Below are 20,959 nucleotides of genomic sequence, written 5' to 3' on the forward strand. Positions count from 1 at the left end.
TCAGATATAACCACTTGTTCTATCATGAAAGCCGGCTGATAGATTTCTCAGTCTCAACCTTGTATCTCATATAGCACACTGGCGGAGAGCAGGAGGACAAACACGTCGCATAACCTTGAGCCAACATCAGTGACCTTCACAGCACGTTAGCAGTACTCACAGGAAGCAAGCAACCCTGAAACGTCACGGTGCTTGCTTAATGTACAAGCTCAGGGGTCTTCCGATACACATAACTTGTATACTAGCTTATCAGCAAAGCAAACTTCCATTAGTAAATATTCACTTCTTAGAATGGTCCTGCATTATCTGATAACTGGAAAACGAATTATTAATGTGATCTGTATCAGAATAACAATGTCATTTTGGACTCTAATCAGAGCAGTGACCTCCATCTCAACTTCAAATGTAAATGAAAATTGTACCTTCAAATTAGTAGTTAAAGTTAGCAATTTATTACTAGCAAGTAATGTAATTGTAAAAAAAAATAACTGCAGTGCATTATCCAGAGAAAATTAATTATTAGTAATTCTGTTTGCTGTAACCTCTTTTCCTAACAGCCTGAAACAAATCAATATGGTGGTGGTGGTGCCACCTCCTGGAAAGGAGGTGCAAAGCCCTTAGACTCCAATCCAGCCCCACCTGAGCTTCCTGCATCCTCCTCTGGTTGAGAAACTTCCACATCTGCAGTGAGAACTCAGCAGTATATAAATACCTACTGAGAGATATAAGAAAGCTGCAGCATGCCAACCAGAAAGAACAAAATGAAGTAGAATTACTCACAGGTCACCTTCTCCTGCTGCCGTTTCTGACCTATCCTATAACAATAAATGAGGGGGCAGACGCCAGAGGTGGCAGGCAGTAATATTAAGAGAGAGACACTTTTCTTCCTGTACAGTGGATTCTACAAAGAGGGAGGTAATATGAGAAGCAAAGCCATCAGATAATGATGCGAAAGATGAGGAAAATGACCACACAGCAGTTTTATACATTTACAAAGACATACTTTTGCAAATATTAGCAGCACCAACTGAGCTCTGCTTCAGGCCTCACTACTTACCGGAAGCAAACAATTCACTCCTGACCCACAGACTCTCTCGTTTCTCTGCCTTCTAACGTGAGCAAGGCTGCAGCTTTAGCATGGTATTCACCAAAAACTTTCGTGTAAGACAACATGAGGGGAAAGGTTGTCAATTTATGTGGGTTTTCACTAAACCAATATATATGGAGCTTTTAAAAAGCAAAGCAATTATGAGTATTAGTGATATGCATATTTGCCCATTAAAATCACGCGGCTTCTGAAAAACAATTTAATATCTAACAGTATACAGGGTAGGTTGAATTTGCAAATAGTCTGCCTTTAACTATGAAACATACCCTGCACACTGTAAGTTTGTTATTCTTCACCTCAAGTTTTTCCTCTTTCACAGATACAATTACACTGTTAGCCATAACAAAATTCATAAATACTTAAAAGAACATTTCATTGCTAGTGGCACTGGTAAAACCACCAAATACAGTGTTTGTCAACATACAGTCTTCAAACCTAGAAATGCATCAAAAAAGAAAAGAAAGGTATCATTGCAAAGACAAAATGCTGGGTTTGACTGGGCTAAAAAAAGGGCTCACAGCATGAAAGAATAATTTTGAAGATGTAATTATCTTGCTTCTTTCAAAGTGTTTTTAACTAAAAAGTTAAGATTTTTGACCATAAAAATTTACAGTTATCAATATCGGTCTAATCATTTAATAATTTCTGTCTTAGAAAGTTCTGCTAAAAAAAAGAACATGAATATTGCTACCCTTTCAAGAAGACCACAAATATAGATGCAGAACACATTTTCCATGCAGCTTGCAATCACGTAGAAAATAATGCACCTTCAAATTATGTACGAATTACTGGGGAAGCTTATCAGTATAGGCATCTTCCCTTCTGCCAGGAGGAATTTATAAAACCGCATCTGCTGGGCAGAGCCAGCAAAGCCTAGCTGCTACTACAATAAATAACGTTAACTTTTTTTTTAATCTAACGTATCACCTAGATTGGGAAGTGCACTCTGAGAGCAAGTTCCATCGCATTCAGACACAGTGTGCTGTGACATCCTCCCCATATTTCACTAGTGACAGTTCTGCACATATGACAAATCTCTTCTGACGCATTGCTTATGTGTAAAGGCTACTACGCTCACGACTGCCTACCTTACTGCCCTTAACAGTTCGGGATGCAGAACAGGCATATGGCACCCTTTGGATGAAATTACTGTTTAAGCCTCACATTCCCTCACGTGCAATGCCACAGAAGACAACAAAGAACTAAAATACTGAGAACAGCATCTGTTTCACAACTGCAACAAGATTACATTACAAAAAAAAAAAAATTGTCCAACCATTCTTTCAGGTCATTACACAATTTGGTAAATGCTGGCTTTTTTTCTATCTGTTCCAAACAAGAGCTGTAACATGACTGATATTCTTCAAAGAGCTCTCCATACAGCTGAGCTGTCCAGGACATGAATTGGCAGTGCAAAAAGCCTCTTTAGTCAGTAAACATCTGTTCAGTGATGCATTTGTTTTTCTGAATTTACAGAAAATAACTCACACTGTTTTTTCCTACTGCAAATTCAACTGCTTGTAGCTTTTACGCAAAATGTTCTCAAGCTGTTTGTCACAGCTTGCCTTTCACTTAAAAATTTATGGGAATACTACAAACTATACACACCATGGAACCACTTGTTTTCATGATTACCCTCCCTTTAGATACTTTTAAATCCTCTGTTCAGCCATTTCATTTGCAATGCTGTTTACTCTTGCAAGACACCTTTTGGTAACCTGTTTCTGTCTCAACACCTTCCCATCCTTGCTCACCTACAAATCTAACCAGCTGAGTCACATAAATATATGCAAACTTCTGCTTCCTGTTAAAAAAAAAAAATCTCAAAATTAAGTGTATGAAAGCATCCTCTGATTTGTACCACCATCAGCCATATACAGAGATCCACAAAATTAGACACATTTTATATGCACTTAGAAGGTTTTATAGAGCTCATTCCAGCTGAGTTCCTACTCCATCATTGACAGAACAAATCCATAACACTATCCTAAGAACAATTAGCAATAAATAGCACTATTGACCAATTCATGTAATACAGTTCACTTCTATACCCGTCACCGGTTAATTTACAGGGATAATTGTACTTCTCATTTCAGGGAAGCCTGAGCAGAGTTCTATTGTATTGTGGCAGCATACAACTTTGAAATACAAGGCCAGAGAAGTCTCTTTTTCCAGATTTCTAATAACCTACAATTGATGGACAAAATCCTGATGGGATGATAAGAAATAAACAGTCAAATAAGCAGTCAAAGATTACTACCTACCGAGTCAGAGCTAATGCTTTGGGTTCGTATGCAATCATGACAGAGCTGAATATGAAAAATAAAACTCATGTGTAACAGTGGAGATACCTGAGAAATCTCAAGTGATATAAAGGCAGAGGATACTGATAAATCAGAAGGCATACTCAGTACTTCACTGACTTAGTGTAAGTAGCAAGCTCCTGAAATTAAATTTATGGAGGTCCTTAGACACAAAAAGAAAGCAAGTTTGTGTTGCATGTAATGATGAGAGATCAGTCATTCAAGGTGTTCAGCCCTCAGGTGATTTTAGCACCAAAGTTCTCAATAGATTTGAGATATAAGGGAATTCCAGGACACAAACTCTAGGCCAAAGACAATATAACGTATTCAAGCAAAAAGAAATGTGAATACCATAATCAGAAGGAAAAATCTTAGACACATTACAGAGGAACAAATAGCAAATCTAGCTGCAGTCTAATAAAGCAGTGTATGATTGAAGGCTGAGTCAAAAATGCCTCAGAGATTACAGGCAGAAGTTACTAAGAAGACAACATTGCGGTCTGTAAACAGAGCAAAACGAAAAATCTGTGGGCATAGACAAGAAGTTAGTTATTGTATCTTCTTGATTTTAAATTATTGGTCAAACATCTAACAAAGCATGTTTAAAAACAAAAGCAATGCAAACTTGGGTGAAATGGTAATTTGGAGTTGAAAGTGAGAAGTTTATGAATGACATGCATGTTCCATTCTGTAGCATTGCTTCGCTACCATGTAAAAACATTATCAGAGTTTGCATAAAAAGAGCAAATATAAAGATCTAAGGAGCATCTCCAGGGCACTCATAACATATGTCGGATGGGAGTAACATAACTTTCAATTAAATAAGAAAAAGGGCACATGTAAACAACAAGAACAATCAAAAGGGAAAGGAGCCTCAAAAATTATTTCAGGAAAAGCAGTACAGTCCAATTTTTAATGTAGCCAGTATGTTAAGAAGGATGGGCATTGAGCCTTGACTAGGAAAAGGCTTGAAGTTCAAAACACAGTGTTCTCCTGTAAGAACAAATACATCTTGCATGGAAGAACGTTTTCATGGTCTCCTAGACAAAAAGAAACTGAAAGCATTACGGGATTTTCCTTGAGCCAGGCCAGCACTTGCTAACAGATGTTACTAACTATTCCGAAACAGAAGTGTACCTGCCAGAACAGTTTGTTCTGAACCAGTTTCCATAATCTACTTTTAACTTATGCTTTGCTTTAAAAGGAAAGCTCTCCACGATAGCTGACCTCCAGTTCAATGTCCTTGAATAGTACTTTTTAGTTATTAATTCTTATGGACAGTGTCTGTCATAACATTGGCAATAGGACCATTTCATTTACCACTGGAAACAGCAACACGCTGGAAGAAAATGAAATGAAAACCAAGACACATCAGTTCTGACATACACTTCTATACATTTGCTTCCATGAGTTTTTAAGAGATAATCACCATGGGGAAAAGTATCTAGAGAAACATCTTGTTATACAAATCTGCACCACAAGGCACAGACTACTTAAACTTACAAAGCTTACTTAAGTTGATAAATGAACATTGCAGTTTAAACCAAGATGGATGAATCTGGCTTCATTTAAATCAATGGTAAAACGCCTATCGATTCAGAGGGCTTTCCCCTAAGATGCAGTTTAACTAAACACAGTTTAACTAAACTGGCTTCATATGACCAAAAGTAAAAAAAAGAGAGAGAGAGAGAGAATAAAAAAATTAAAGCTCCAGCCGATGAACAAATCGTATGAACAGTTGAATTGTTAAGTAATCTTACTGCAGTAGCACTTATCTTCACTTACTGTTCATTACATTAATGTCCATGCTTAAATTTAGACAGGGAGCACTTAAGAAATGCATTCAGCTCTTCCACTTATTCTGCAAGCTGTATACTGTTTTCTTGGGCACAGCTCAAACTGCCACTCTTGCACAGCTCTTCCTCCAACAGATCTCTCTGTAGTCTTTCAACATGGCCCAGGTAACAAAATTAAAGACAACTCCTTCAGTCATTCATTAACTTACTATAAAAGATGCCTCTTTCTACCTATTGTGAGATACTGTTTTCAGCCACATGTAACTGTGCCAAACCATTTTCTGCACTGCTCTGCAGCATGATCAAACTTTTTATCATTGCTGTACTGCATGCAACTTCAAAAGTGAAGCAAAAGGCCGCTTTCCTTTGTGTATTTTTTTTTGCGCTTTCATTTGTGACTCAAAATTCTTAACAATTATTTTACATTAATCCACAGATATAATTTCTACCCTCATGAAGTTCGCCAAATTTGGCTGTGAAAATGTACGCAATACTAAATGAGAGGCACCAGTAAATACTGTGAATGACATTACTGAGTCTGAACATAGTTGTGGTGGCAAAAAAAAAAGAGAAAAATAGGTAATTCTATAAGAAGGAAATTAGTATATAAAAATAAAATATACATAAGACAGAAACAAGGGCACACTATTCTGATTTGGTCTTTGTATTTAAAAAAAAAGCGCACAGATACTTTCAACTATGTTAGTGTAATCAGACATTAAACCAGGCTACATCTTCTGTTATATAGCTATGATTAACTAATTATTAAACAATGCCATTATCAGCACGCTCTTTGTGAAGGTGACATAGCCCATGCCACCCTGATCACTCAGTATGGGAGTTGTAAAATGCAAAATCCAAAAGCAAATCAGCCCCCGAGTTACTTAGATAACCACTGGCAAAATTCTCCTAGGAAAAATCACATGCAGTCGGCAGCAAGACTCTTCACTGCTCCTGACCACTCCAAACTCTCCAGCGACTATTTTTCTCTCCCATCTATATCCTGTCTTTATAAACTCAGTGTTTTCCACTATAGTATGCCTACACAAAGGGATGATGAGCCTTCATGAAACACAAGATCCAAGTTCCCACGGTTTTAGCCAGAAAGATCTTCAAAGAATTATGTAACGAAACCTCTCTAAGTAAGCAATGCATCTCACTAAAAATTATTAGAAAACATGAAGAATGTGATAGGCAATGCGCAACAACCAAAAATGAGTACTTTAGTCCACTCAGTAAGTATGAGAATAAAACTATTACTAGCATCAAAGCAATTATATAAAAACTGGAGCCAAGTTAAAAATACAGGGAAGGAGCATATTGGAACCACTTAAATTAATATTAAATACAGCAAGGCCCTCTAGTGGTTAAACCTTTAACAAAAGAAAATCCATAAATTGTTTTTGAAATGTGGCTACTGAAATGTACTGACATTAAGGCATTTAATTTCTATCACTTCCAAGTGATTAAGGACATTTAGACTAGAGAGCTGCTTTGTTAATTTTTTCTGGGTAGTTACCAGACTGGGGGCAAGGGGAAATCTGTTCACAAAAAGGAAAAAAAAAAAAATCTAATACATAGATATTCTTTTGTTCTTAATAAAAATGAGAAGTTATTTATTAATGTATTAGCTGTGCACAAGCAAAAAAACCCACACATCTCTTAAATCTGTATCAGAACAGCTTTACTACACAATTAAAAAACTAAAATACTTGCTTCTGAAAAAATGCACTTACTTTGTGCATTTATTATATAGTTTCAATTTCCTCAAAAATTGACAAAGTTCCTATCAGCACACAACACTAACCCTCCTCTTCAGTCTGGAGTTTTTCTTCATGTATAAAATCAGTACTAAAATGAATGCTCATGCTGACGTATTTAAGAAATTGGCATGGCACAGCTGAAAGTAACAAGCAAACTAGGCATTAAAAAAACAGAAGTTCTTCATCTTGGTATATTTAAAGGTATTTTTGTGCATACTTCTATGGAACTGATTTCCAAAAGAGAAAGAAAGTTATTAAAGCAACAGGATTACTGAGGCAAAAATGTACATCTGTGGACAAGCAGGAAACATTTGTTAATTCCTAAGCTGGTATTTTATTTGCCCAAGTCTTAACAAACCCTTTTATTACAAGGAAACACAGTGACTTTGCTTGCTTAATACTCAGCGTAATTAAAGGTGACTTTTCAACACCTTGTGGCTCTGCAGCCTGAATGAGCTGAAGGAAATGAGGAACCCGATACGACAAAGAGCACACTTCACTACAAGCTTTGGTATCGCAACTCCAGCGCTCAGCTCAACAGCACTGAATACACTGCTTTGACAAGCTCCTTTTTCTGAAGATTCCTAAAACAGAATCAGAAGTTTTCACTCCCTTTCCTCAGTCTTGCATCTCATATACACTTGCCCTTGAAAGCTCGATAGCCAAGTGCAGCATAGCATCATCTGTGTAAGTTCCTATAGCGTGCCAGGAAATCAGCTGTCCCTGATGAGACGACTGCCTCCCCAGCACACCATGTCACATTTTTTTTCTTTTTCCCTTTTGCAGAGAGGGCAAAAAAGATTACACTGACAGCTGGGCAAGACAACACTTGTGGACCAGACTGATTAAGCAGCTCAGCAGTCTGGAGCGTTAGAGAAAACCCAAGACGATGGCACGGGCAGAGTTCAAATGAGGCAGTCAAAGGTACAGAGTTGGCAATCTGTCAGCTGGCTGCCACCCACGTGACAGAGAAGCATTTGTCTATCTTTACAGTGTGGGAAGTGCGGATATATATACACCCCTCAACAAAATTTTGCTTAGATAATACAGACACTTTTTGTTGGCTTCTTTAGTTTCAGTCTTGTTAACAGGCAGAAGGAAAAATGTTCTTCTTTTCAATTAGTTCATTCAAAATGGACAAGCCAAGCTCTTAATCAGTTCTCTACAGTCCAGAGTTGCACATAAAAAAAAAAAAAAAGACTATTTTCTTACAAAAATTTCATCTGCAAGTTTTTGCAAGTCCACCACAAATCTTCAGAAGATTGCTTTAGTCCCTTAATCTATCATCCTACAAATTACGTCCTATTCTGGTTTTATTCTACTGTAAAACTGACATTGAAAAAATGTAACTTTACCCTTGAAATACAAAAACAGAATTCAAAATATAAATGGAAGATCAGCCACAATATTTCAAATCTTATGCAAACTTAAGAGAGTCTATTTGGACAATTAGGTATAAAAAATATTTGCAACTAATATTTAATTCTATCCACATTAAAATAAAATAAAAAAAATTTCCATGAAGTTTAGAGATTTTAAGGTTATGACAAAAAATAACAGCAGCCACAAAACAACACTTTCAGATCCTAAAGATGCATGCATCAGCACTGAAATAAATCCCAACAGGTCACATGTTTGGAGGGGAAGGTAGGAGATGGAAAGGGTGTAAGATAATCTAAATAAGAACAAACTTTCTGTAGCCCTGAAAGAGAAGCTGTGAATTTCAGTCTAAATACAAATCAACAAGTGCTCAGAACTCAGTGGTTTGGGGAACCCTCCACCAGTAACAAACTACAGGTATTTCCAAAAGGGCATTTACAGAACTATGCATCAGTGCTTACTTCCACATTTAAATCTCAATACTAGCTATGCTGCAATTAAAAACAAAGGCAAAAAAAACAAACAACAACAAAACCCCCATAGAACATACCTCATGGAGGTTATACTGTTGATGAGCTTTTCAGATTGATCTGACAAGCTGGATGGAAGTATTAGTTCAACTGGCTGCAGGCGCAAAACCCGACTTTCTAATTCTAAGCGAGATGCACAGTCCCCAAAACTGTCAAAAATGACTTCTCCAGTAGTTGGTTGGACTGCCTGCCAAACAAAATAATATATACACATTGAGTACTTAACGTTTCAAGAGAGCTGCAGTGACTCAAACTGTGAATCTAGGAAGAAAATTGGTTGTGTGTAGTACAAAAACGATGGACCCCGTTGTCCACATACTTAGCAAAAGGGGCAGATAAAAGCATGGCTGTTTTTCATACAGTAGTAACTTTGAAAGACTACCACAATTTTGTCTTTGTAGATGACAACAATACCTCAAAGAATGTTAACATGCTCTTGTTACCATCAGTTGATTACTACCATTTCGCAAATTTTATTACTATTAAGGACTATGCAAATCTCCATATTTGGATGTCTCTGAAAGGCATATGAAGCTCTGTGTGGAAACTAATTGCCTTCCGAGCACATGCTTTCTCCCCTCTCCCCAACTGCAGTATGACATTCAAACACAAGCACAATCAAGAAGCTTGTAAATTAATGAATTCTCAACAGACAGTGCTCTAGTTATTATTGTACTTATTATATTTTACCAGTTTCACATTTCTCAGTTTTTAATTTCTCAGTTCACTATTAAATAGAATATAAATCTACAGTGTAAGCAGTAATGACTACATCAGGCTCTTCCTCTAAATATATTTTATAGAGAAAAAAGCGCTTGCATGTTTTAACATATCATCCTTACAAATGCTCGAACTTTAACACTGGTAAAGCACCCGAACTAACAGTTTAACAGTTTTCTTGTATCTGGTTAAAACATAGCTATGTTTTCAAGAGATTATGACAGAAAAACACACATACAAATACCCAACTATCAACTCCAAACCTTTTCTAAAGTTTTTAAATATTAAGCTATCACAGTACACTACTCACAGTTGATTTCTTACAAACTAGATCTTCTTACAAAAAAAAAAGAGAGAGAGAGAGGGAGAGAGAGAAAATGATTTAAGAACAGAAGGATAAAGCCAGTCACCTCTCAAAACACCTCAAACCCTAAAATGCCAGCTTTTCTGTGAAACTAACTTACCATAATGCCTATAACAATGTCACCTTTCTTCCTGTCTTTTAAGTTTTCTCCATTTTCACAGATACAGAGCAGGTAGTTATCAGGGACATCCGTTGTCGTTACCTCTTCGACATCTACAGAATCATCTAGCTTCAGCAAAGGGTTCACATGTAGCAAACGTTAAAAAAATAACAACTTATAGCACACAAAGATTTTGGTGGATTTTTCATAGGTCCTTCTAGACTTAAGCCCTTCTCAACCAGATTCTGCATTGGTCCTTCCAGACTAAAGGCCTATTTGATTGAGGCACTTCCTATCTCTGTATCAGTTTGATTCCTAGTACGATCCCAGTGAACTTCAGATGACTGTCAGCACCAGGACTGAACTCAGCAGCTGCCTCCATGTTACAGGCAGTCACAAGATGCACAGATTTCTACTATGTCTACCAGGCTCCGAGTTCAATGCAAGAATAGTTACACCAAAAGTTAAATTGCCTACTGACTCTGCAAATGGCTTACTCCACACGTTTCCCCTTAATAGCAACAAACCACATATACCTGACTAGAAAAAGCATGTAATATCTTGATTCAAGCAAAAGTCTACATCTTAGCAAGAGCAGCAGGTTAATCTCATTGAAAACTTGCTGCTTATCAGTCTAGTACTGGGTCATACTGCTGAAATTACTTTCATCCAATTGGGCAACCATTACAAGAGAATCTGTATGTACAGTAGAAATTCTCCAACAAAAACCCCAGGATTGTGTTACAGTGCCTTTTTCTACAAAGAGGAGCAACCTGTTTCTCTGATGTATGGGAAAAACTCTATTCCTAAGTGCAACCTCGAAGTCAGTTAACCTGACAAATAGAAGGAAAACACCTGACATTTAATATCCCTTTTCCCCTTCCCTGATAGGGCTTTGGAATCGGCAGCAAACCTGAACATTGTTTCAAAGCCCACAAAAAGTAGCTGAGAAATGGATTCCACACAAGAAAGGAGGACTTGATGAAAACCCCAGTATAAGACTGGGCAAAAGCTACTGACAGCTCACAATAAGCTCAAAGCAATTCAGTTTAACTCAAGGTTTTTTTAAGATTTTGGTGCCTAGCAAGTATTAGTCTGAGAAATTAAAGAAAAAAACAATAGGGGATAACAAGAGACAGGAAAACCACGACTGGAAGGAAAGAAATTAAGAAAATAACTCCACTAATCCAAAACTCCTTTCATCTGTTTCTTACATTTCCTTTGTTATAAGATTTGGGAGCGAAATTTCCTAGGCAGATTTTAACAGTCCATTGATTTTAGTACCTTCTTTTCATTTAAAGCAAACTGTTGACAATAAGCAGTCAATTCTTCCTTTAAGCCCTCTTGAATCATTAATACTGGCAGATTAACACTTTCAACCTAGTCAAATACCTAGCTGAACCCGAGGCCCACAGAACACAGCAGACTTGAGAAGTCCACTCCAGCTTCGGAAAATGACTTAGGCAAATAACTGTAGGAAACTCAAGCTCTACAGTTTTGCAACAAATCTAAAGCCCTGAGGAGGTTGAATTCTTTATAAAGTCTGGGTGATGTTTTACCACAATATAAAATTAAAGGAACTTCATTTCCTGCTGCCTGGTCAATCATTGCTATGTCAATTGCCAGCCACTAAATATTCATATTCCACCTAGGAGACAATTCTAGTATTATAGTATCTCATACACCAAAGATTAGAGTCTGAAGTCAAAATCAGCTGAAAAGGATATCTTCTCCAATAAGTGTAGATTTTGTATAGAGAGCAGTCAGTTTCCGGGTGAAGAGAGAGCTTTTATTTTCTCCAGCAGCTTTCAGTGCTGCAGTTTCCATTTGTTTTATTACTCCAACCTACAGGCAGACACACAGAAAAGAAGCAATGTCAGCTCCCAGATAAAAGATAACTTTCTTTTGATAAATGTGGTGATCTCTTAAGAAATGCAAACAGCAAGTGTACCATTAAAGCTGAACAAGGAGAGCAGAGACTAACATCAATCCTACTAACAGAGACCAATAAGCCACAGGTTTTCCTTCTTTGTTCATTTCAAACTACTCTCTCAACTGCCCCCTGCTTCTTGTCCTATTTTGAAACAATTTAGCTACAGTTCATCAATTGTCAAAGTATAGCTGCTGCAATCAATTTAAATGCAACTAGACCTTTTCTCATAAGCAGTGGAACTCGAAATCACAAAACAAGGTATCAACGAAAAGTCACAGACATACAGGGAGAGATCAACAACATGCAGGAAAAAAGGAGGGGGAAATTATCAGCTGGGATGCAAAATAGAAGTGTGTGAGGAAGGAAGAAAAAGAAGCAGGAGATGGATAAATTTCTCCTTATCAAATGCAAACGCTTGATACAAAGATCACTAAGAATGGAAAATATGAAGATATTTTTCTGTAAGAACAACAGAGGAAGATTGAATCTACTTAAATCCATGACACTTAGTGAATAGAAAAATTGAAACAAAGGCAAGTTAGCATTTTAATGGCAAAAACAGTCAATAATGAGTTTCACACTTGTCAGTTCAAATGAAACTCTGTTACAATAACTGCAAATCATTTCAGTGTTATCCTGTACTAAATAGCATTTAATAAAAGCCAGAGAGGACCTTATATCCTTTTGCTACAAGTCTCCGCACATGGACAAACAGTCTGTGGCTTGGTATACTGGCTGTCATAAAATTATGATCTGGATGACAATAAATATTTAGTTCTCTAGCTGCAATCTGCAAAATACAAAAAGAAGAGTCAGTTGATAATTCAGGCAATCTACACTAACAGCAGTTACAATAAAACATATACAAAAACAAACGCATCAAAATGCCATTCAGATGTTCTCCTACGTTACAATACTGATTCACAACTATGATTAGAAGTCCAGTAACAAAACTGAAACATTACAGGACAAAGCCCAAAACAAGACCTCCTCCCTCTAGTCCCAGCATCCTGTCACAAACAGGGGACTCCAGGACCATGGACTTCACACGTCAAATTATTTTACTGCACCTTGATTCTAACCGTGGTGATCCAAGACATCTACACAGAGCACACGTGCTTTCTGCAACAGAACTCAAAAAAGGACCAAATAATTTCCACAAAACCCCAAATGCAAACAGAAAGAAGTTATTTTCCTTGGGGCTATAAAGGTGATGTATCTGAGACAGTTAATCAATGAAATACTAAATTTTCAGCATCAAAGAGCTGTAGAAGCTGAATACTTCTTTGAAAAAGAACAACAACATTTCTTAAAATATAAATTATAAGTATGATTTGAATTTGCTTTTCTGCCCTAGACAAGAAGGTAGATGTTCATGAACTAGAGAAAGTAGTTCCTCAAATAGGAACTACAGTGAAATACCACATTCTACTTCAAGACTTTAAGTGTAGTAGCAAATGAGTAAATAAAATAAACACTACAAAGTCAACTGGAAAAATGAATTCCCAGTAACTAAATAGGAATAAGTTCCTCATCAGTTTTAATTGTGGAAATAGCTCAGATCACAGGTTGAATTGGTGGTAATGATTTTAGCTCAGAGGATGAAAGAGCTCTTTATGAAACATTTTGAACTAACTTCTAAGTGATATTTCCTGGAAAGTATTTTCCAGTTCTTAGAGATCTGGCATATTTAGATGCAAAGTCTGAACACACTTCATAACTGAATACATGTAGTTTCATCTGTTATTTTCCATATAGCTATTTTTCTCATACTGAAGATACTCTCTGCAGCCAGGGTATACCATTTCACCTACTTTTACACCACTTTGTTGCTCCGTTGTCTTCCAAGCTGAAACATTCCTAGTACAGATAGTTTTAAGCCTTGATACAGAACACATCTTGATACAGAATACATCTTTAAAAGTGTTTCAGCTTTAATTCTGATGAGCAATTACTGTAGCACCTGCAGAATTTCTTTAGTTCTCAATACTTAGGGTAGCGATCACTACCCTATAAAATAATAAACACAATTTTGATAAAAAGTTTATTTGTAATTGATAGTCTTTAAGCTTGCAAAGGTTTCACACCTTGATTATTAAGAAAAGGTAAAGAAATTATCTTACTAAGAAAACATAAAATTCATGCCCTAGAAACTTTCCTCCTGGAAGTGGTCACACCCCGGTATATTGCTATTTGCAAGCAATATACTAAACATAATGTAAGTATCCTTCCATAATCCTGGCTAAAATTACCTCTGCATCTTCTCCAAAGAAGCGATACTTGTATCCACATTCCACACACAAAACAGCATCTTTATACTGTTTCTTCATTTCTATGAACTGAAGTTCTAGTGGAGTGTAAATGCTCTTGGTTCTCTTATTAAGATTCATATCTGAAGGATTTTGAGTATTTTCATAATTCTTAAGAGATGCAGAAAACTGACTAAGATCACAGCGTGACTCCTCCTGTAAAGAAGGAGGAAAAAATATATAGTTAAGAACTATCAAATAAATCTATCCCTCCTGCAGACTGACTTACAGTCATCATACAGCTAAGTACTTGTCTTGCAGTAAGTGCCCCAGAAACTGCAGCAAAACTATTAAAGTAGGAAATACAGAATATAGTCTATTCGGAATTAAAAGTTACTAAGATTGAAGATTTTGCATCTTTAATTTAATTGCACTGCAACAGTCTTTAGAAATTTCAGCTGAAATCAAATCATGAGGTCTCAAAACACACAACGAGACACACAACATCCAGGCTGCAAAGATCCATTAAAAAAAAAAAGGTGAAAGGGTGAATTACCACCCTAAGTCACAGATGAGAAATTGAAGCGTAGAGAGATTAATGATGTTCCAAAAATCCACAGTGAATTAAGAACTAAACCAATACAAGTCTCAGTTCACTGTCTTAAGCACAAATCGTATTTCTTTTCCAGTCTGCCCTTCCTACATAAGCCAGCAAACATGCCAAATAATTTATTTGCTCTTAAACACAGGTCTATATTATAGTTCCTAAAATCCATAGCAGTTAAGGGTCTGAGCCTGTTCTCTCTGCTGTTCATCATTCTTGACGACATTAAGTAGCCTACGCCAGCTAACTAACTTCAGCTCTACAACCTTTGTTCTGCTCTGTATTGTGAATGTGGTGATGGCATGCCATTGATCCTCCATTCAGTTTTTTACAATCATAGTGAAGAACACTGTCAAGAGCTTCACATATCTCAAAACTCCTCATAATTTACATCACAATATCATGTACTCATAAAGTTGTTTAAAAAAGAAAAAAAATACACAGACAACACCCCCCAAATGTTTTGTAGCGTACAGTGTACAGCTGTACAAAACACAATTGTCTTGTGCTGTGAGTTTCTGTATCTGCAAATAAATCTGATAAACTTCATTTTCTAACCAATACATCTAGATTACATATACAGCGATGAGTGGGTATTTAAGAGCAACGGATAACTCCGAAAAAACACATGGACAGGACAAATCATGTACATTAGGTCATGGAAATGTATAAAGAATGCAGCGAGAAAATGACAGAAAAAAAAGAAAAGATTTAGTTGTACTATTAACTAGGAGGTGCAGAGATGCCAACAACCAAAGCACGATCTATTTGCTAAGCAGACCATGTAGCCCAACACAAACAGTGCTGTACCATGTCCAGAACTTGGATGGCCCCAGGAGCCTGGACGGCTCTGCTGCAATTCTCCAGCTGGGGATGCAGCTGTCTCGGATCCAAGCTTTAGCCAGGGCCAGCCCAGCCGCATGGCCTCGGCTCATTTTTACCAAGAAAACTTAGATAAGAGTGAGAAAGAACATGCACTAAGGCCATGAATGTAAGAAAAGTAAAAACACAAATGGAAGTTTAATTGTTGAGATCGTAATAAGCGAGTAGCTCTAGGAATTTGGAGGAAAAATACTAACATAAAAAGAACAGAAACTCTTAAGAAAAAAAGCAAAGGATTAGAAGACAGAAACACCTAAGATGGGCCATTCCAAGGAGCAGAACAAACTAATCCTTCCCCACCTGGCTGCCTGACCTGTACAAGACTCAACAGGTGTCTTATAGGAAAGAATGTATATATTAATACTTCGTCAAGTAGTGCTTGAGTCCTCGCTATCTATTGAGCGTATTAAGCAATAAATTATTGCTGTTTACTTGTACTTCGCATTCATCCTGCCTGCACAGACTCTTTGCACACGCTAAAAACAGTGAATTAGATTAACTACAGTACAATTAATATATGGCCTAGATTACCGCATAGATAATCAGTGGATCGTTGTTTTGTATTGTTTGGCTAAAGCATCTGAAGATATGAACGTAAGTTCTGCAGAAACACCCATCTTACACCCACAGCCTGGTGGCAGGAGCTCCACATGCCTTTGCTCACCAAACATACTTCCACTGCAGTTACTGTCAAACTATGCCAGGCACGTGCTATCTCCAATATTATCAAAGAGAAAGTCACTAAGATAGAAAGGAAGAATAATTTCTATGCATGCTTTATGTATGTGCATGTGTAAAATACATATACGTTAGAGTTTCAGCATCTAGAATTTGCTCTCACACTTCTGTGAGAAGTATCATTTATTGATTAAACTAACAAAGCCAGTGTCTGGTGTCAGTGTAACTGGATACACAAAGAGTCAGAAAACTAATAAAATCAAGACAAACAAGGGTTTGAAAAGAGGGTCAGGGAAGGTCCTGCTTTTCTTTATTCTCCATCTAACCACACTGCTATATATTTCCAATCCTTCATCACAACAAAATATTTTGCCAAACACTGTTCACTGCATTCCTCCCCTTTCCATTGTATGTTCACACAACCCAAACACTCAGATTTAAGATCATAACTTTCAGAGAAAGTCAAATTAATTATACAGCCTTCCATACATTTGTCTTCCTGTGAAAAGCCATATGTAAAGTCTTCCTGTGTTGAAGAACAGCTGATTCTCAATGTAAAAACCAAGACAGTATCCATGATAATGCCTTTTAGGACTTAAACACTTCAAAACGTGCAAGTTGACCCCAGAAAACAACAAACACATCAAATACTTACAAAAGCTCCCCTAACTGAGATGGAATTCAACTCCCCCATAATTAAAGGGAAAGTAAGGTACTATGAAAATCTTTATTGACTTATGTTGTAGGTATCATTACAAAAATTTCTCATAAAAGCCACCTCTGTTTTCTGCAGATGAAAAGGAGCAGATATATAGTTAGTAGCTAGAGATACTAGTTTCAACTGCATTTGGATTGATTTCAGTAATAAATTTCTAATAGTTTTTGTTTTCAAAAATATTATTTGAAATTTTCAGCCCCCATCCAAAGAAAGAAGGCCACACTAAAGATTTGGTATTAGGTAAATGGATTCATTCATAATCTCAAAACACACTGCCAATGTCACTGCTCTCTAATCACCACTTAATAAAGCACCATTTAATGGTATCACCGAAAAGCTATTCTGCTCACTGGTGCTAAGAGTCCAAGAAAACACTCATATATATGAATACTGGTCTATTGTGTAGTGCTGCACTATTTCATCACAGAACACAAGATATTAAAAACATAAAAGGAATCTTGTATCAAAGTTTGCTTTTTCAAACTGTAACATGTAAACTACACAGCACTGGACCAGAAGCTCTACGTACCTTCTGAGAAACCTTTGGGCTAGCGTCCCAAGACTGAGGAGGGCTTTTCACTTCTGTACTTCTCCCCATAATACTGGGGCATTTTTCCAAACTCATAGATTGCTTCTCCTGAAAACTATCCTCCTGGACTCTGCTACATAGCTGGTCTGAATCACTGGAGAATTCTCTCAGTCTGTCTAGAGTTTGCAAACATATACGGGGCTTTTCACACTTCTGAGGTTCTTCTTCGGTAAAAATATAGAACAAAAATGTATTAGCAAACTATTTTCTAAAGAAGAACTTCTATTAAAATGACTTCAATCAGCAGGGAACTTAGGCATTTTGCCCAATCTCTTTCTTCCCTGTCTTCCTTCTTTCCCACTGCACTTACTCTGCCAGTGTGACAGAATCACGTATGTAATCAGCTTGGTTATCTCCCCATAAAGTCAATGTTCTTTAATTGTATGCTGCTTCATACACAGGAAAGGAAATACAATTATTTTCTGGACTGATAATTGTAAAGCCACAAAATCAGTGAGGATATTGGTAGATGGGTGGTATTTTTTTCAGAACAGTTTTTAAGCAGACAGTATTTCTAGGTAATGGTTTCGCTTAATGTTTTTTTCAAACCATCACATCTACAAAACTGTCATTACATCATCAATATAATTCCACTTAGAAACTATGGAGAAGAATTATTTACAGTGAAGCATATGTGAAATCAACTTTATATTCACTAACTTATTTTTCTATTATCATCATTAATTTGTTAAATTCTTGGTTCAAGGCCAGATGGAGCACAGGCATATTCAATGTAATTAAGCAGCTGTAATATCACAATTAAGAGCACTGCATCTGAACTGTTTATTCTGAGGAAGTCCTTACGTATTCCAGGCATGGGCCAGACTGTACAGGGCTGTCAAGGGTCAGTCATGCTTCAGCCTGTATCTAAAAGTCAGGCTGCCAAATCAACAGCACACAAAAAAGGCACTTGTAGCGTTCCTGCCTGGGCACCTGGACTCCATGGCCTGAACAACCCGCTAAAGCTGAGTCAGTTGAAGGAGATTTGGAGATTAAATCCCAAGCAAGGCTTAAACACTAGCTTCAGAGCCACAGAAAGGTGCTTTAACGATACTCGGAATGGCTCTTCAAAGATGTATCTTATAATCAAGAAATGCCTCCTAAAACATCTGCTAATAAAGCTTTTACATTTGACAGTGAAATGAAAGCTTACATTCTTGAAAGCTTGTTTAGTCAACTCACTTTTATCCAGAGTCTTCATCAGGTTGCAGACTTCTTCCATGGTACTTTGTAGTGCCTTGGTCTTCTTTTCACAGGGCTCATTGTTTTCAGATGATGTTTTCCTTTTTGTGCCAAATTCAGAAGTCTGAAATATAAGTTATACAAAATAGTTCTTTCTTCTCTTTGCCATCCTCTATGAAAGTCAATAATGAACCTGATGGAATTCATAAAGAATAATGCAAAATGCAAATTTAATTTACAATACATAAAAATTCTTAACTATTTTAGGTATCTACTTTTCTACCTATAAAATAGTTCTAATGTTCAAGGCTACAAGAGGAAGAGAAATAAGTGCATCCTGTGAACAACTTTGCCATTGTGCTAGGAAAAAAAGCACCTGCAGCTGCCATGGCTTCAAAGGGTAGCTGTGAGCTACCTCTGGGCAAAAAAACAGAACCAGCACTTAACTAACTTGCCTCTCATCCAATACTACCATACTGTGTCTGAACCAGATCTTCTTCCATCCCTGCAAATCCTGTTTTCCACAATTCAGATCCCTGTTCTTGCCAGGAGCTGGCTACTCACCTCCAAGGAGCAGTACTTCCAAAGGCCTCCATCCAGATGATGGAAAAATACCTTCACTACACATCTTGGAAGTGTGAATTCCAGATTTAAACTATTTTCCTAAACTATCTGTGAATATATAGCATCCTCCCAGCTTTGCATAAAACATGGTATTTGCAACTCTTTGGAAAGCTTTAGACAGACTCTTAATTTTAACTCTGATCAGAAAATTTATCAGTTTATGTTGTTTCACCATTGATGCCCTCTGACTGACAGAACGCAAGAAGCACACCCAAATATAAAGTAACTTTGCAACTGCAACAACATATACACTATCATTTCACTTAGGAAAAAAAGTACACAGTGTTTTTAGCACATTTTATGTGGTAATCCTAAGTATACTAATGAGGGTATCCAAACCTGCAAGCACGAACTAGGATCACCAAGGCCTTGGCTGGAAACCACCAATGAGCCTGACGAAATGAGCCTGAAACCACCACATAACTTATCTACATGCAGAGTCCACTCGAGTGGCAAAGAGGTTTCTCTTTTACTGCTTTCCCATTTCTCTTACAATTATGTAAGCAAAAATCTCCGATCTGTTTACACCAAGCGCACAGAGTCAAGATTTGCAAGGTGAGAAAAGGAACCAGAGAGTGATCAGGGTGTGAATTTGGATCCATTTTTTTGGTATAAAGCCCAGGTCACTCACTCAAAACCTCTCACACTCTTCTTCCCACCGGTGCGAGTCTGATTCCAAAAGCTCTGCAGTAACAGGGAACAAACTCTTGTTTCCTCCAGAGCTAAGGAGCCAAGTGCACCAGGCCCTACTGCCGGGTCCACACGAACCGGGAAGCAGAGAGCAACAATCGCACCTCTCGGGACACGCGAGGTCGGAGGAAAAAGGGAAAAGACGGCGGGCTTGAGGCGGAAGGCACACGCCTCTCCGGGGCCAGAAAGGGCTGCGGGCATTAACCGCCCGGGGAAGCCACGGCCCAGGCGCCGGCCGACACGACACCAGCCGCTCGAGAGCGGGCGGGGGAGGCCGCAGGGCGCGGGCGGCCGCGGGCCCGCGCGGAGCCGCAGCCGGGAGCCGGGAGCCGGGAGCCAGGACCGGCGGCGGCGGCGCGAGGCCGCAGCGCCGCGCGAGGGCCGGGCCTCCGGGACGCGCACGGGCTCCGCTCCCCGCAGCGCCCCCCGCCGAAGCGCGGGCGCGCTCTGCCTCTTCCTTGGACGACCGGGCGCGGCGCGGGGACACGCGTGGGCAGCCCCGCGGCCGCGACGGCCCCGCCCGGCCCGCCCCGCGCACCGTCTGCCGGGCGGCGCCGCGCCCCCCGCCGCTGCCCGCCGCTCCGAAGAAGTGGCTCAGCACCAGCTGCCGCCCCCCGCCGCCGCGCTCCCGCCGCCCGCGCGGCATGGCGGCGCCCCGGCCCCCCCGCGCGCAGGCCGCAGGCAGCGGCGGCGCCGCCGGATGCGACGAAGGGCGGGCGGGCGGGCGGGGCGGGGCCTCGCGGCAC

The 20,959-nt window shown here is 38.6% G+C and overlaps 1 protein-coding gene across 1 annotated transcript in view; it reads right to left on the reverse strand.

Moving 5' to 3' along the window:
* The window catches only part of MSH3 (mutS homolog 3), a 108,694-nt gene extending 87,835 nt beyond the window's left edge, over window positions 1–20,859 (reverse strand). Inside the window, exons 1-8 of the mRNA XM_062600119.1 lie at window positions 20,752–20,859; window positions 18,900–19,023; window positions 17,658–17,881; window positions 14,250–14,462; window positions 12,671–12,787; window positions 11,792–11,909; window positions 10,065–10,213; window positions 8,901–9,067 (exon numbers count right to left, since the gene is read on the reverse strand). Coding sequence (XP_062456103.1) covers window positions 8,901–9,067; window positions 10,065–10,213; window positions 11,792–11,909; window positions 12,671–12,787; window positions 14,250–14,462; window positions 17,658–17,881; window positions 18,900–19,023; window positions 20,752–20,859 — 1,220 coding nt within the window. The remainder of the gene's footprint in view (window positions 1–8,900; window positions 9,068–10,064; window positions 10,214–11,791; window positions 11,910–12,670; window positions 12,788–14,249; window positions 14,463–17,657; window positions 17,882–18,899; window positions 19,024–20,751) is intronic.
* Between the last annotated feature and the right edge of the window lie 100 nt (window positions 20,860–20,959).

The sequence above is a fragment of the Rhea pennata genome, chromosome Z (genome assembly GCF_028389875.1).
Source record: "Rhea pennata isolate bPtePen1 chromosome Z, bPtePen1.pri, whole genome shotgun sequence".
Taxonomy (NCBI): domain Eukaryota; kingdom Metazoa; phylum Chordata; class Aves; order Rheiformes; family Rheidae; genus Rhea; species Rhea pennata.